General features: G+C 40.5%; 2 protein-coding genes across 3 annotated transcripts; both read left to right on the top strand.

Annotated features, from left to right (window-relative positions):
* Positions 1-27: 27 nt before the first annotated feature.
* LOC133646064 (protein tyrosine phosphatase domain-containing protein 1-like) lies at positions 28-3,199 on the top strand. Of its 2 annotated transcripts, XM_062041054.1 has the most exons (5): positions 28-353; positions 409-602; positions 666-746; positions 815-933; positions 2,673-3,199. In XM_062041054.1, exons 1-5 carry the CDS (start codon positions 267-269, stop codon positions 2,831-2,833), a joined length of 642 nt encoding a protein of 213 aa, XP_061897038.1. In that variant the 5' UTR covers positions 28-266; the 3' UTR covers positions 2,834-3,199. The 2 variants fall into 2 exon arrangements, with proteins under 2 accessions (XP_061897038.1, XP_061897037.1); XM_062041053.1 differs by lacking the exon at positions 2,673-3,199 and having other exon boundaries at positions 815-1,983.
* Positions 3,200-7,723: 4,524 nt separating this feature from the next.
* On the top strand, positions 7,724-15,410 carry LOC133646079 (ADP-ribosylation factor 4-like). The gene is made up of 6 exons (XM_062041074.1): positions 7,724-7,925; positions 8,840-8,920; positions 9,022-9,131; positions 11,930-12,001; positions 14,009-14,134; positions 14,204-15,410. The coding sequence occupies exons 1-6, from the start codon at positions 7,859-7,861 to the stop codon at positions 14,285-14,287; spliced, it is 540 nt and encodes a 179-aa protein (XP_061897058.1). The 5' UTR covers positions 7,724-7,858; the 3' UTR covers positions 14,288-15,410.
* The last annotated feature ends 101 nt before the right edge of the window (positions 15,411-15,511 follow it).

Below are 15,511 nucleotides of genomic sequence, written 5' to 3'. Positions count from 1 at the left end.
CGAGTGACCGCCGATGATCAAGGGTGATGGGTCAAATGCAGAGAATAATTTGACCACACCTTGTGTGTGTGACAACTTTACTTTAACAACACCGCATCCTAGATTATTAGTCCTGTAGCTGAATAAGGAAAGTGAAGCAAAACTACAGTAGAATTGTGTGACTGATAACGAGGACATGGATACAGTGTTTTCAATATAAGCACTATTTAATTGGTCTAAAGCATTTATGACAGCTAATCAGGCTTAGTGGATCTGGGTCAACTCCCATGTGTGTGTGTACACTTCTCCATCGCCCTTACGTCTACTTTGCTTTACCTGTTCATTGGACTCATTCATGTCAATCAAGCAGACAGGTGAGTGTTCCATTTCAAACTTACACTTGAGAATAGGCTGATGTGGTTCTCCCAGTCCAGGATGCAGACCTTGACCCAGCATGTCCCCTTCCCTCGGGCCGCTTACTCCCAAGCCCGGGAAAACCTGGTGAAGGCCATCCCGCCCAAACTCCTCTGCTTGCTGGCCTGCGGGGGACTGGACTGTCGTTACGAAGGACCAGACTGTTGGAAAGCGAGCCAGCAGGTCATCCGTGGCATTTTCTCCTCATGGTAAGACTCTGCGGTAAAATTTTGTCATGCGTTGGGGGACATGACTTCTACCAAAAATCTCAGGGTGACCGATGACATCATCGCTATGGCACGGCCGTCCACAATCTTGATTGAAAAGTTCGACGTTATAGAACAATTTCAGAGGTATACCTTCAAGATTCATTTGTCTTTGTACACAAGTACACCTAGTTTCTTCTTGATTGCCTCTACAGGTTGAATATAAGATCCATCATAAACATGCAAGTACCTGGCGAACATGCGCACTGCGGACCCCCTTTGGACCCTGGAAGTGGCTTCACATACCTGCCGCAGATCTTCATGGAGAATGACAGTGAGACCTTTTTAGATACCACAAGTTGTAGTAGAGCCTTCATTAGCTTGACCTGTACAATTCAATCAATGTTTATTTATATAGCCCTAAATCACAAGTGTCTCAAAGAGCTGTACAAGCCACAACGACATCCTCGGTACAGAGCCCACATACGGGCAAGGAAAACCCACCCCAGTGGGACGTCAATGTGAATGACTATGAGAAACCTTGGAGAGGACCGCATATGTGGGTAACCCCCGAGATCCAATACAAGACCTGTATAAAAAAACTCTTGGCTGGATGTGTCGTCCTGCGGGGCTTGAACCAGGGTGCACTAATTGGAGCAAAGAGCCTACACTGCTCAAAAACGGACACTTTTTCTGTCTAAACTGCACTGCTACTGAATGGAGCGGGAAAAGGGTTGTCTCGTCATCGATAAGTCGCCACGTCCGCGTGAGTCTCTCGCTTCCAATCAGGGTGCAAGAGGGTTCACTCTGTGCATCGCTCTCAGCAACTGAGCGTTTTTATTCAATAGCAAAATTAGACGCACGGAGTGAATCCTCTTGTCTGTAATCCACAATCTTTGTGGCGGACGGCAAGAGCGCAAGCTTACACACACTCAGAGAGCCTGGCTCGTCACAAAGAAAGTGCTGTGATAATATTTGGGCGTCTCGTGTGTAAACATTGACATGGACCAATGATTTGTTGGGAAGTAAAACCACCTGTACCTAAGCTCTTCAATATTTACTGAAGTAGAATTTTAGCTAATAGAGATTGGGATAATTAGGATAGGTCTTTATTGTCATTGCAACAAGTAAAACGAAACTATGTTTTCAGCACAAACCCATTCAAAATTAGACAAACAAACAGTGTACAGGGTTACAGTACAGGAACGCTGATAGGTCGCCACGAGGTGCCCCGTAAAAAGGTGGGAAAAAGGTAAACCTCCATGCCATGCACACATAAACATGTTACATTTAATCACGACAACTCGCAACAGAGAGGGGGGAGTTGGGGCCCTGGAGGTCGACTGCTGCTATGAAGCGCTGCCAGCCGTACATCACTCCGAAGGGGAATCAAGCGGGGGTGGGGGTGGGGGGGGGGGGGCGTGCGTGTATATGCCCATTGTCTTGGGTGTGTGGATGTAGTGTCCATAGGCCTGGGGCCGTTCTGCATGCAAGCAAAAGTTCGACTCCAGGTGTCGTTGAGGAGGGAGGGAGGTCAAAAGCGTCCATCATTGAGGTGTCCTCGGTGATGTTTTCAGAACAGCCTGCTCCTGCGTCAAGGCCATTCGAGGGAGTCAAATCGTAGATTACGATTTTTGTTTTTCCGCGAGCAGACATGACAATGGCTTGTCTGTTCTATTTGTCCGATTGACAAGATAGTTTTATTTCTTGAAGACACTTTAAAGTTACTGAACTTCTAATTATGGTTAAGAAAAACAACTAATAAATCAAAGTTTATTACATTTGAAAGGAATATTTGCATTATCGTGCGTAATTTGGTCTCCAAATATTGCTGACAATATTGCCGTTTTTCGGCAACAATTTATGGGACAACATATCGTCCAGCAAAATTTGTTATCGGCCCATCAAAACTCGTGACAATTCCCGTTTTGGACATTTCTAAGTTTCTAACGGTTTTGGGAAATCGAGCATAACTGCAGTATATTAGTAGAAGGCTGAATTCTTCATTGTATTTTGCAGATACTGTGCCTAATGTGACTCAAACCATTTGATGTTCTTTGTGTGAATGTTCAGTTTATTTCTACAACTTTGGGATGCCAGATTTCGGCGTGTCCTCCCTCGTCGGCATCATCGATGGCGTAAAGGTGTTGGCCTTCGCTGCGGGGGAGGGAAGGGTTGCTGTGCACTGCCACGCCGGTCTGGGCAGAACAGGTCTGGGTTGGGATTTGCGCTAGCGGGTGTGGATACACAACTTGACACTGATTGCTCCACAGGTGTCCTAATAGCCTGCTACTTAGTCTACACTTTGCGGATCAGTCCCAGTGAGGCCGTGCACTACGTCCGCATCAAAAGGCGGGCTGCAGCCAGGGCCACTTGCTGGCTGCAGCCCGCAGATCGAGGAGGGGCTTATTTTCCCTCAATGTGGGCGGGTCTCAACGTTGAGCCCGCGGGCTCCATCTGGTGGCGGAGATCCGGCAGCACACATTCTCAAACGTCAATAAAGCTACTTTTAACTTGTCAAATGTATTTTTTTTACCATGAAAAAACAATTACAAAAAAAAAAATATATATATAAACCATAGTATGAAAAAAGGTTCATGTATTTGATAGACTTAGACATTCCTACTTTTAACTTGTCAAATGTATCTGCCATCTTTTTTGTAGTTTTATTCCTTTTTTATTATCTTCATTATTTTCTGTATTGATCCTACACTATTATTGTGTTTTTTTGTTACTTCTGATATGGCCTTGCCACGGTTTACTTGCTTGTTTATTTATTTATTTTTTGTGTCTTTTTATTTTGTATTGTTTTACATCTGATCAACTTCTGTGACTTTCCTTTTCTTTTTTAAGTGTGAACGGTGGAGAGGTCCTCGAGAGGTGATCTTGGGATCACTTCCTGAGGATCCTTGATGCCGAGGAATGTTCATCCACTATGGTCTGGATAGCCTGTAGCTGATCCTGAGCCAGAGCGGGATGGATGGATATATATATATATATATATATATATATACATACAAAATCTGGGTATCTTTTCTAATACTGTTTATACTGTAAACCTTGAATTGTTAAAGTTTAAGTGCACCTCTCTCCTCAAGTGTGCATGTGAGTGGGTATGAGTGGATGTGCGATTGTATGAAGGTTTTGCGTGACCAAAGTATGACTGTTAAATGTGATTTTAACTGTAAAATTCAATAGAAATATTTGCAAAAAAAAACAAAAAAAAACCTTGTCAAATGTATTTTTTTTACCATGAAAAAACAATTAAAAAAATATATATATAAACCATAGTATGGAAAAAGGTTCATGTATTTGATAGACTTAGACATTCCTACTTGTAACTTGTCAAATTTATTTTTTTTACCATGAAAAAACAATTTTAAAAAAAAAATATATAAACCATAGCATTTCCATAAGAGTATAGACACATATTATTTTGCACACTCAATTATATTAGCTAAGTCAAATAAACCAAAGACAGAAGACTTTGCATCATTGATTTTATTTTTCACCCTAGGCTAAAAATGTTTGATCTGTAAAGAAAAAAAAATGTTGTAGCCTAGCCAAATACATTCCTTAAGCTTCCATAAATGTTTAACAATGGCAAGTATCAAGGTATTGTTCTGGCCCATAACAAGCAACCCTGTTCCCTGTTTCCAGTTCTGTTCATTTTCCACTGTCTAGAAAGGAAACAGATTGCCGTTCTTATAGGCACAATAACAATGCAAGATGTAAAACTAAGGTAATTGAAATAAGTGGAGGAATTACGCTTTAGTCTAGCAATAGTTGACTACAAGACTAATTAATCACATGACCTCTCACCTGTAGCCCTCCTTGCACTCGTCGCCGTTTTCTGTCCTGCAATCGGTCTTCTTCAGACCTTAGTGATTTAATGACAACATACATTCACTATGAAAACATTCATGTTGGTCTGTTGACCGTGAGTAAAACATTTTTTTTGTGATTTGTGATATTCAAAGCACTTACGGCATGGGGAAGTTCTGCAGGAGAGCGAGACACCACCATCTCCTCATTTGCAGCATGTTTTCCTTTGAAGAAGGAAATGCAGGAAGATGTTAATATCCATCCATCCATCCATTTTCTACCGCTTATTCCCTTCGGGGTCGCGAGGGGCGCTGGAGCCTATCTCAGCTACAATTGGGCGGAAGGCGGGGTACACCCTGGACAAGTCGCCACCTCATCGCAGAGATGTTAATATGTTGTAAAAAAAATAACACCTTGTACACTAAGCATAATGTGTCACGATGTACACATACTTCTCTGAAATCACAATTGGCCCCCATTACAATGTACAGAGTGTACTGTAAGCCAAGAGGTACTGCTTAATATAATGGCAGGCGTATTCCCAAGGATACATTTTTTTCAATACAAATGAATGTGGTTTTAATGTAGCAAGCAAACATTTTGACAGACAACAGCAATGCTATAACATGCTGATTTGGTCTTACCATCAAAACAAACACGCCACAGTTGTTGGAGCACCCTTGCTTTGTTAGGCCCTGAGGTGTGAACAATGTATTTTAATAAAAGTATGGCAAGAAAATAGTAAAAAGTTAGCAAATGCTATTATGTAATGTCTCACCTGGACATCATTCACACCAAGCTCTCTCCAGGGGCCAGAAGAGAGGCTGTGAGCAACATGTCTGTACAAATAATAAGCCAAATAAAAGTCACTCAACTTCAATCAACTTTTGATTGAAAAGCGCGCATAAAAGCTTGGAACAAAGCCTGAACTGAATAAGGAAGAGGTTGGAACTTCAAATCAAAAAGTTTTCATAACAGGCTTAAACAGAACTGCCCGTCTCAAAAAAGATAAATAGTTCTGTTTCCATCTGTTTAAGGAATCAAAATAGTTGGAATATGGAATGGAATATTTTAGATCAAATAAAAACAGAACCATTAATTAAAACAAACAAAGGACAAGTGGTTTAAAACAGAACTACCACTGTCCAGGAGGTGCCCTAAAAACCTGAATAGACTGGTTCTACTCTCATCTCTCCAAGACATGAGACAGCTAGTGGAAGAAAACAAAGTCTTTATACATGTATGATTATATGAGTGACATTCATAGATAACCACAGTGGCACAATAGTTAACTTTACCAGTTGTTCCTGGCTGTCTTGGAGTTTCTGTCCCCAGTATGCTGTGTGTGCTGAAAACTTGTGGAGACTAGGGAAGTCTCCATGAGGTCTCTGCTCACTGTCATCATTTACTAGTGTAGAAAGCAACAACCGAAAAATAAAATCAAGTGTGAAATGTCACATTTCTCATTTGAATGATGTGCAAAATAGAGCCAAAACTTTTTGATTTGAAGTTCCAACCTCTTCCTTATTCAGTTCAGGCTTTGTTCCAAGCGTTTATGCGCGCTTTTCAATCAAAAGTTGATTGAAGTTGAGTGACTTTTATTTCGTTTATTATTTGTACAGACATGTTGCTCACAGCCTCTCTTCTGGCCCCTGGAGAGAGCTTGGTGTGAATGATGTCCAGGTGAGACATTACATAATAGCATTTGCTAACTTTTTACTATTTTCTTGCCATACTTTTATTAAAATACATTGTTCACACCTCAGGGCCTAACAAAGCAAGGGTGCTCCAACAACTGTGGCGTGTTTGTTTTGATGGTAAGACCAAATCAGCATGTTATAGCATTGCTGTTGTCTGTCAAAATGTTTGCTTGCTACATTAAAACCACATTAATTTGTATTGAAAAAAATGTATCCTTGGGAATACGCCTGCCATTATATTAAGCAGTACCTCTTGGCTTACAGTACACTCTGTACATTGTAATGGGGGCCAATTGTGATTTCAGAGAGGTATGTGTACATCGTGACACATTATGCTTAGTGTACAAGGTGTTATTTTTTTTACAACATATTAACATCTCTGCTATGAGGTGGCGACTTGTCCAGGGTGTACCCCGCCTTCCGCCCAATTGTAGCTGAGATAGGCTCCAGCGCCCCTCGCGACCCCGAAGGGAATAAGCGGTAGAAAATGGATGGATGGATGGAATATGTGTTATATGTGTTTTATGTCGCACGTTTGCACCAAGAAAAATTCCTAGTTTGTGAACCCGTTCTCAAACAATGGCAATAAAACTATTCTGATTCTGATATTAACATCTTCCTGCATTTCCTTCTTCAAATGAAAACATGCTGCAAATGAGGAGATGGTGGTGTCTCGCTCTCCTGCAGAACTTCCCCATGCCGTAAGTGCTTTGAATATCACAAATCACAAAAAAAATGTTTTACTCACGGTCAACAGACCAACATGAATGTTTTCATAGTGAATGTATGTTGTCATTAAATCACTAAGGTCTGAAGAAGACCGATTGCAGGACAGAAAACGGCGACGAGAGCTAGGAGGGCTACAGGTGAGAGGTCATGTGATTAATTAGTCTTGTAGTCAACTATTGCTAGACTAAAGCGTAATTCCTCCACTTATTTCAATTACCTTAGTTTTACATCTTGCATTGTTATTGTGCCTATAAGAACGGCAATCTGTTTCCTTTCTAGACAGTGGAAAATGAACAGAACTGGAAACAGGGAACAGGGTTGCTTGTTATGGGCCAGAACAATACCTTGATACTTGCCATTGTTAAACATTTATGGAAGCTTAAGGAATGTATTTGGCTAGGCTACAACATTTTTTTTTTCTTTACAGATCAAACATTTTTAACCTGGGGTGAAAAATAAAATCAATGATGCAAAGTCTTCTGTCTTTGGTTTATTTGACTTAGCTAATATAATTGAGTGTGCAAAATAATATGTGTCTATACTCTTATGGAAATGCTATGGTTTATATATAATTCTTTTTTCATTTTTTTCATGGTAAATGCTATGGTTTATATATATATATATATATATATATATATATATATATATATATATATATATATATATATATATATATATATATATATATATATTCATGGTAAAAAAAAAACAACACATTTGACAAGTTAAAAGTAGGAATGTCTAAGTCTATCAAATACATGAACCTTTTTCCATATTAAGTCATTGTGCTGTGCCGGATCTCCGCCACCAGATGGAGCCCGCGGGCTCAACGTTGAGACCCGCCCACATTGAGGGAAAATAAGCCCCTCCTCGATCTGCGGGCTGCAGCCAGGGGTTAGTCGCAGCCAGGGCCACTTGGAGTCTCCTGGTGAAACAACCTCAACGCTTTGTACGGGGCTTTAACATCCACCTTTTACCCAAACAATCACACACCACACTCCAATCATGGGGCTGACATTATCGACAGCCTTCGAAAGACTTTCTGGCAAAAAACAAATGAGGATTTTGATGGGTGAGTTTAAAAAAAGCGTTGTTTTGACGGTTAGCTTAGCTTAGCTACTTGCTAGCTTGCTCGAAGCCTCGTCGTTTTCACATGTTAAAGTTTGAAAAAAATACATAAACAAGGGCTCCCAATTGACGGACAACATAGTAAAGTTTACTTTAGTGGCGTAAAAGTGGTAAAATAGTCAAGAGTCAATAAACAAATGAGTTAATTTTTAAAGGCAGTTTGTCGACTGGAATTCGACGTTTTTCTCTGCTGTCGCAGGGAAGTAAATTAAATAATAATTTAACTCTTCTTTGAAACAATTATTTAACTCTTCTTTGAAACCTCTACATATTTATTTTTAACTCTTTGAAACATATCTACATATTTATTTTTCACTTTGAAACATCTACATATTCTGCCTTATTTTTAGCTCTTCTTTGAAACATATCTACTTATTTATTTTTTAACTCTGGAAGATATCTACATATTCTGCCTTATTTTCAACTCTTCTTTTACACATCTACATACTTTGCCTTATTTTCAACAAAATAGTTTCCAATTAATTGTCTTGTGCAATATTATGTAGAACTTAGGCGACAGAGTAGTCATTTTTGACATTGTTTTTCCATGCCAGTTTCCATTTTTTTTAAAAACCCCACAGTTTGTGAAAGTATTTTTAGGGCAGGGGTATAACATTAAAAAACAAAATTAAGAAAAAATGTCATGTTCAAAGGCAAAATGAATTGATTCGGTTTCTACCGAGCAAAACAAAAGCTATTTAGGGACTAGACGAGGCCCTAACCATAATATATTGTTAGCATCCCTGTTTTGAAAAAAAAGCAAGTTGTAATGTCTATCTTTGTTTTATTATGTAATATCTGACATGTTGTCATCCTCCCGTGTTGTAACTTGTCATTTCTCAACATTCCCGTCCCTAGTCGGACTAGATGCTGCCGGGAAAACCACCATCTTATACAAACTGAAGCTCGGCGAAATCGTAACAACCATCCCCACTATTGGTAAGACATGGGGACTTTGTCATCACCTCAATGCTAATTAATATTGCTTCTGATTGTACACAACCTCGTTTACCTTTTATTTTTATTTCCTCCTTGGACAGGTTTCAACGTGGAGACCGTAGAGTATAAGAACATCAGTTTCACAGTCTGTGATGTGGGCGGTCAGGACAAGAACAGCCCCCTGCGGAGGCATTATTTCCAGAACACACAGGTAAAGTGTAAACTCCGCTTAGTTCTGCCTCAGCCTCTGTCAGTACGTCTCTTTAGCACCCAGCATTGTCCCTCCCACACAACCATCTGATTGGTTACACGCAGAGCAGTAACAGCCAATCAGCAGTGCGTATTCAGAACGCATGTAACAGCCAATCAGCAGTGCGTATTCAGAGCGCATGTAACAGCCAATCAGCAGTGCGTATTCAGAGCGCATGGAGTCAGTGCTCCTGTGGTGGGGTGAGCAGAAAGGTGGTTAGCAGGTGAGCATAAGGCAGCGGACTCTCCCCAAATTATAATAAACACCTCCCAGTCAACTACTAGTGACATCACTATGAGCCCGTTGACGTGCTAGAAACATAAGCGGCAGCTCAGCTCGCTCGCAGTCCTTGAGGTGAAGGCTAATTAGCTTTTAGCGTAATGTTAGCTCATTTTGCGGTGTGTGTGTGTGTGTGTGTTACGGACAGAAAACCCCTGTGTCTGAGAGAAAAACAAGCATTATTGACCTACAGTTAACAACTAAGTTATTTCACTTCACATTTTTCTGTGTTGATTGAGCTGTGTTGAAGCAGCAAAAGAGGACATTATGTTGAATGAAGAGTTTCCTGAAGCTGTCTCTGATAGTTGATTTAATAATGTAACTGCATCATAAAGCCTACATGAACTCCATGGTGTTCAGGGATGAATAATCTCTCCTATTGCTATTGTACCATTTTTTTCAGCTATAGTTACATTAATCATTAGTAATGTAGCAGTCTAGTTTTGAATGGCAGGGTCCCTGCTATCACATGTTGATAAAAATAACATTTACATAATAACAATCAACTACAGGCTTCCCAAATGCTGTAATAAATTAAGCATGATGAGTTGAGCATATGTCAGCATGTGGCCCCACTTTTAACTCTTTTTCAAACGCTTATTGGAAACGCTTACTTACAGTAAGTCATTAATTTGACTTATTAAGTCATTATTTTGATTTAGTAAATTACTAAGTCAAAATATTGACTTACTAAGTCATAATAATGACATACTTAGTATCTCAGGTAACTCGGACTGTTTTGTGTATTGTTTTTACTTGACGAAAAAAATATCGAGATATATATAGTATATCGGCATTCAGCATATGGAGCGGAAAACACAACCAAAAATTGTAGGCTTCTTCACGCGACGAAGCCGGCCTACGTCACCACAGTTTGTAGTCTATTACCCCCCCCCCCCCCCCAGGCTGTGGTGGCAGCGATGAGATGGAGACGTGATGGCGACAGGCCAAGTTACGCTGTTCCTTACACCCACCCACCCCCTTCCCCCTGGAGAGACACCACCTTAACTAACACATTTTCTGGGGGAAACACTGCACAGGTATTAGGGCAGTGTTTTTTAACCTGGGTTCGATCGAACCCTAGAGGTTCGGTGAGTCTGCCGCGAAGGTCAAGACACACCCAACTCATCGTGAAAATAAAAACTTCTCCCTATCGGCATATTATGGATACCGCCAAACAATGTTCCCTCTAATTTCCATCTGATTTGCAGGCGTGTAATTTGTTGTGAGTTCATGCTGTTGGTTTTGTTCTTTGAATAAGGTGATGCCCATGCACGGTTCATTTTGTGCACCAGTAAAAAAAACATAAATTTGTCTTAAATTTGACATTTTTTTAATTTTATTTTTTCACTAAAGAAGGATTCGGTGAATGCGCATATGAAACTGGTGGGGTTCGGTACCTCCGACAAGGTTAAGAACCACTGTATAATGGCTAATGTGGAGGCATTATTTCCAGAACACACAGGTATTATGGCTAATGTGGAGGCATTATTTCCAGAACACACAGGTATTATGGCTAATGTGGAGGCATTATTTCCAGAACACACAGGTATAATGGCTAATGTGGAGGCATTATTTCCAGAACACACAGGTATAATGGCTAATGTGGAGGCATTATTTCCAGAACACACAGGTATTATGGCTAATGTGGAGGCATTATTTCCAGAACACACAGGTATAATGGCTAATGTGGAGGCATTATTTCCAGAACACACAGGTATAATGGCTAATGTGGAGGCATTATTTCCAGAACACACAGGTATAATGGCTAATGTGGAGGCATTATTTCCAGAACACACAGGTATTGGGGCTAATCAAACCAAAGTCTCAGACAAAGCGATGTATACTCTGATTAGTCATGTGTTTGTCTCACTTAAATGTTGTTACTCACCACACCAGTCATTTAAAGCATGTGATCTCAGTGTGTTCAGTTAAAACACCACACGCTATGTCTACTATATACAGTACAGGCCAAAAGTGTGGATACACCTTCTCATTTCAATGTGTTTTCTTTATTTTCATGACTATTTACATTGTAGATTGTCACATCAAAGCTATGAATGAACACGTGTGGAGTTATGTACTTAACAAATAAAGGTGAAATAACTGAAAACATGTTTTATATTCTAGTTTCTTCAAAATAATCACCCTTTGCTCGGATTACTGCTTTGCATACTCTTGGCATTCTCTCCATGAGCTTCAAACCTGAAATGGTTTTCACTTCACAGGTGTGCCTTATCAGGGTTGATTAGTGGAATTTCTTGCTTTATTAAAGGGGTTGGGTCAATCAGTTGTGTTGGGAATGAGAAGGTGTGCCCAAACTTTTGGCCTGTACTGTATGTGTGCAGCTAGCTCAATGCTCATGTTAAACTTCCTTTTTATGTTTTGTTGTGCAAATTATAGATCGAATGATTATTTACTTTTATGAACGTGGAAGCATACAATTAGCTAACTATGTCAATATTGCTTTTATCTGGCAGGGCCTCATCTTTGTAGTGGACAGCAATGACCAACAAAGAGTGAACGAGGCTGCAGATGAGCTCTCAAAGATGGTATGTATGCAACTCAAAACTAAGAATTCATATATTTTTAAAGGTAGACTTATAGTCAGTGAGAATATTCAGGTTGTAGTATCCAGTTATTTTGAAAATTCAGTAAAATCCCCGCTGTCAGAAGAAATGGCAAATAAACACAAGCTCAATGTTGGTCAACAGCAATCCAGGTTCAAGCCTTAAATGTGCATCAAACATGTATTAACACATTTTAAAGAATAAAACATGTAGGTACTCGTAGGGCTGGGCGATATGGATGGAAACTTTATCACAATATAAGTAGGGGTGTAACGGTACGTGTATTTGTATTGAACCGTTTCGGTACGGGGGTTTCGGTTCGGTTCGGAGGTGTACCGAACGAGTTTCCACACGAAAATATTAAGTAGCCGCCTCCGCTTCCTTCTGCCTCTGTCTGTCAGTACTCTACACAGCACCCAGCATTGTCCCACCCACACAACCATCTGATTGGTTACAAACAGAGCGGTAACCGCCAATCAGCAGTGCGTATTCAGAGCGCATGTAGTCAGTGCTTAGCGTTTAGCAGGTAATCAACAGGCAGCGGACTCTCCCCAAATTATAATAAACACCTCCCAGTCAACTACTAGTAACATCACTATGAGCCCGTTGACCTTCTAGAAATGTAAAAGGCAGCTCAGCTCGCTCGCAGTCCTTGAGGTGAAGGCTAATTCGCTTTTAGCGTAACGTTAGCTCATTTTGCGGTGTGTGTGTGTTATGGACAGCAAAGCCCTCTCTGTCTGTTATTTCACTTTACCCTTTTCTGTGTTGATTGAGCTGTGTTGAAGCAGCAAAAAAGGACATTATGTTAAATGAAGAGTTTCTGTCTCTGATAGTTGATATAATAATGTAACTGCATCATTAAGCCTACATAAACTCCATGGTGTTCAGGGATAAATAGTCTCTCCTATTGCTATTGTACCATTTTTTCAGCTATAGTTACATTAATCATTAGTAATGCAGCAGCCGCGTTTTGAATGGCAGGGTCCCTGCTATCACATGTTGATAAAAATATAACATTTACATAATAAAAATCAACCACAGGCTTCCCAAATGCTGTAATACATTAAGCATGATGAGTTGACTTGAAACTGTTTAATGTTGCACTTTTTATATGTAGAAGGAAAGTTTTGCCATTTTATTTAATCTGAGCAACAACTTGAGGCAGTTTAATGTTGATTAACGTGGGCAGAATTATTATAGTGTTCCCAATGTTAAAAGGATAAAGCCATTGTTTACAAATTTGGTAAATAAATGACCAAAAAATTTATATTTTGTTGTTTTCTTACTGTACCAAAAATGAACCGAACCGTGACCTCTAAACCGAGGTACGTACCGAACCGAAATTTTTGTGTACCGTTACACCCCTAAATATAAGTGTTTTATATCGGTAGATAGCGAACATTTTTGATATTTTTTTATGACTTATCGAAAAAAAAGCACCAGGAGAAAAACTGCTCCCCTCACCTCCCAGGGGGTGATAAAGGGTGATGGGTCAAATGCAGAGGACAAATTTCACCACACCTAGTGTGTGTGACAATCATTGGTACTTTAACTTTAACTTAACAATGTCCCCACAAAGAAAGATAGCGTACGCACAACTTAAAATAGTGTTGATTGCGAAAACAAAGCAGGTGTGGGCAATAGCACTCAAAGGAAGGCGTGAAGCTGCTACAGGTAAACGCCAACAAAACAGGAAGGGTCACCAAAATAACAGCGCAAGACAGGAACTAAAGCACGACAAACAGGAAACAACAAACTCAAAATAAGGCACGACAACCTGGTGGAGTTTCATTTTTTAACCTTTTCTGCTGGTGGTGTGCCTCTGTATTTTTTCATGAACAAAATGTGCCTTGGCTCAAAAAAGGTTGAAAAACACTGGTCTAACAAGTCCGAGAAGATGACATTCCTATGAGGCGGGATGACGCTGCACCTTCAAATGACTCGCACGGTGACATTTGGTGTTGTCAAGTCCTGTGTTTGTGCTTGCAGTTGCAGGAGCAGGAGTTGAGCGACGCCGTTCTGCTGGTCTTCGCCAACAAACAGGACCTCCCCAACGCCCTGTCACTCAGCGAGCTCTCAGACAAACTGCGTCTCAACGTCCTCCGCAGCAAAGCTGTAAGTCACTCCAGACTCCCAGTGCAGAAAGCATCCTTCTCCTCACTTTCCTCATTGCATCCCCCACAGTGGCACATTGAGTCCACCTGCGCCACCCAAGGCACCGGGCTGTATGAAGGACTGGACTGGCTTTCCACAGAGCTGTCCAAGTAGATGGACCGGACGGATGAAAGAGTGAGCCTTTTTATGGACATTCAATCGGGAAACATTTGGTCTTCCGGCGGCAGACAATGCTGCAGACTAGTAGGAGGATGTTTTTGGATTTTGAAGCCTATTCCATATTATCTTTGTTTAGTTTGCTTATTCTTCTTACCTTTGCATTCCATTCTAAGACCAGCAATCCTTTTGAACACAATGCAACTGAATTCTTGAACAGTTGATGGTCGTGTGGCCTAACATTCAGTGAACCGTGTTGCCTGCCACTAAATGAATCCACAAAGGAACATTGTGCCTTCCTTTTGCCCTCTTACACCATCGCAATCTTTTTTTGGGGAGCAGAAGTTGGATGCTTTTATAAGCAACTTGTAGTTTGCATGACCCTAAACAACCGTCATTCTCGTTGGTCCAGTCTAGCAACATACTAACATAGACCAGGCGTTAGCATGACATGATCAAGTAGCATTTGTTTGTTTTTCTTTGTGGCAGCAAGCACTTGAAAAACACTTTATAATTATCTGTAATTAGAGATGTCCGATGATATCGGACTGCCGATATTATCGGCCGATAAATGCTTTAAAATGTAATATCGGAAATTATCGGTATCGGTTTCAAAAAGTAAAATGTATGACTTTTTAAAAACACGGACGTAGGGAGAAGTACAGAGCGCCAATAAACCTTAAAGGCACTGCCTTTGCGTGCCGGCCCAATCACATAATATCCACGGCTTTTCACACACAAGTGAATGCACGCATACTTGGTCAACAGCCATACAGGTCACACTGAGGGTGGACGTATAAACAACTTTAACACTGTTACAAATATGCGCCACACTGTGGACCCACACCAAACAAGAATGACAAACACATTTCGGGAGAACATCCGCACCGTAACACAACATAAACACGACAGGACAAATACCCAGAACCCCTTGCAGCACTAACTTCCAGGACGCTACAATATACACCCCCGCTACCCCTCACCTCAACCTTCGCATGCTCTCAGGGAGAGCATGTCCAAAATTCCAAGCTGTTGTTTTGAGGCATGTTAAAAAAAGTAATGCACTTTGTGACTTCAATAATAAATATGGCAGTGCCATGTTGGCATTTTTTTCCCATAACTTGAGTTGATTTATTTTGGAAAACCTTGTTACATTGTTTAATGCATCCAGCGGGGCATCACAACAACATTAGGCATAAAAATGTGTTAATTCCACGACTG

Source organism: Entelurus aequoreus, linkage group LG03 (assembly GCF_033978785.1).
Source record: "Entelurus aequoreus isolate RoL-2023_Sb linkage group LG03, RoL_Eaeq_v1.1, whole genome shotgun sequence".
Lineage (NCBI taxonomy): Eukaryota > Metazoa > Chordata > Actinopteri > Syngnathiformes > Syngnathidae > Entelurus > Entelurus aequoreus.
Note: the sequence above shows the minus strand (reverse complement) of the source record. Positions and strands in the feature narration are given on the sequence as shown.

Excerpts from the sequence above, each read along its gene's own strand:
- LOC133646064 (XM_062041053.1), top strand. The coding sequence starts at position 267 with ATGTGTGTGTGTACACTTCTCCATCGCCCTTACGTCTACTTTGCTTTA. Across the intron at positions 354-408 it reads CATGTCAATCAAGCAGACAG|TCCAGGATGCAGACCTTGAC; the intron begins GTGAGTGTTCCA and ends TGGTTCTCCCAG. Across the intron at positions 603-665 it reads CGTGGCATTTTCTCCTCATG|GGTGACCGATGACATCATCG; the intron begins GTAAGACTCTGC and ends CAAAAATCTCAG.
- LOC133646079 (XM_062041074.1), top strand. The coding sequence starts at position 7,859 with ATGGGGCTGACATTATCGACAGCCTTCGAAAGACTTTCTGGCAAAAAA. Across the intron at positions 7,926-8,839 it reads ACAAATGAGGATTTTGATGG|TCGGACTAGATGCTGCCGGG; the intron begins GTGAGTTTAAAA and ends TCCCGTCCCTAG. Across the intron at positions 14,135-14,203 it reads ACGTCCTCCGCAGCAAAGCT|TGGCACATTGAGTCCACCTG; the intron begins GTAAGTCACTCC and ends CATCCCCCACAG.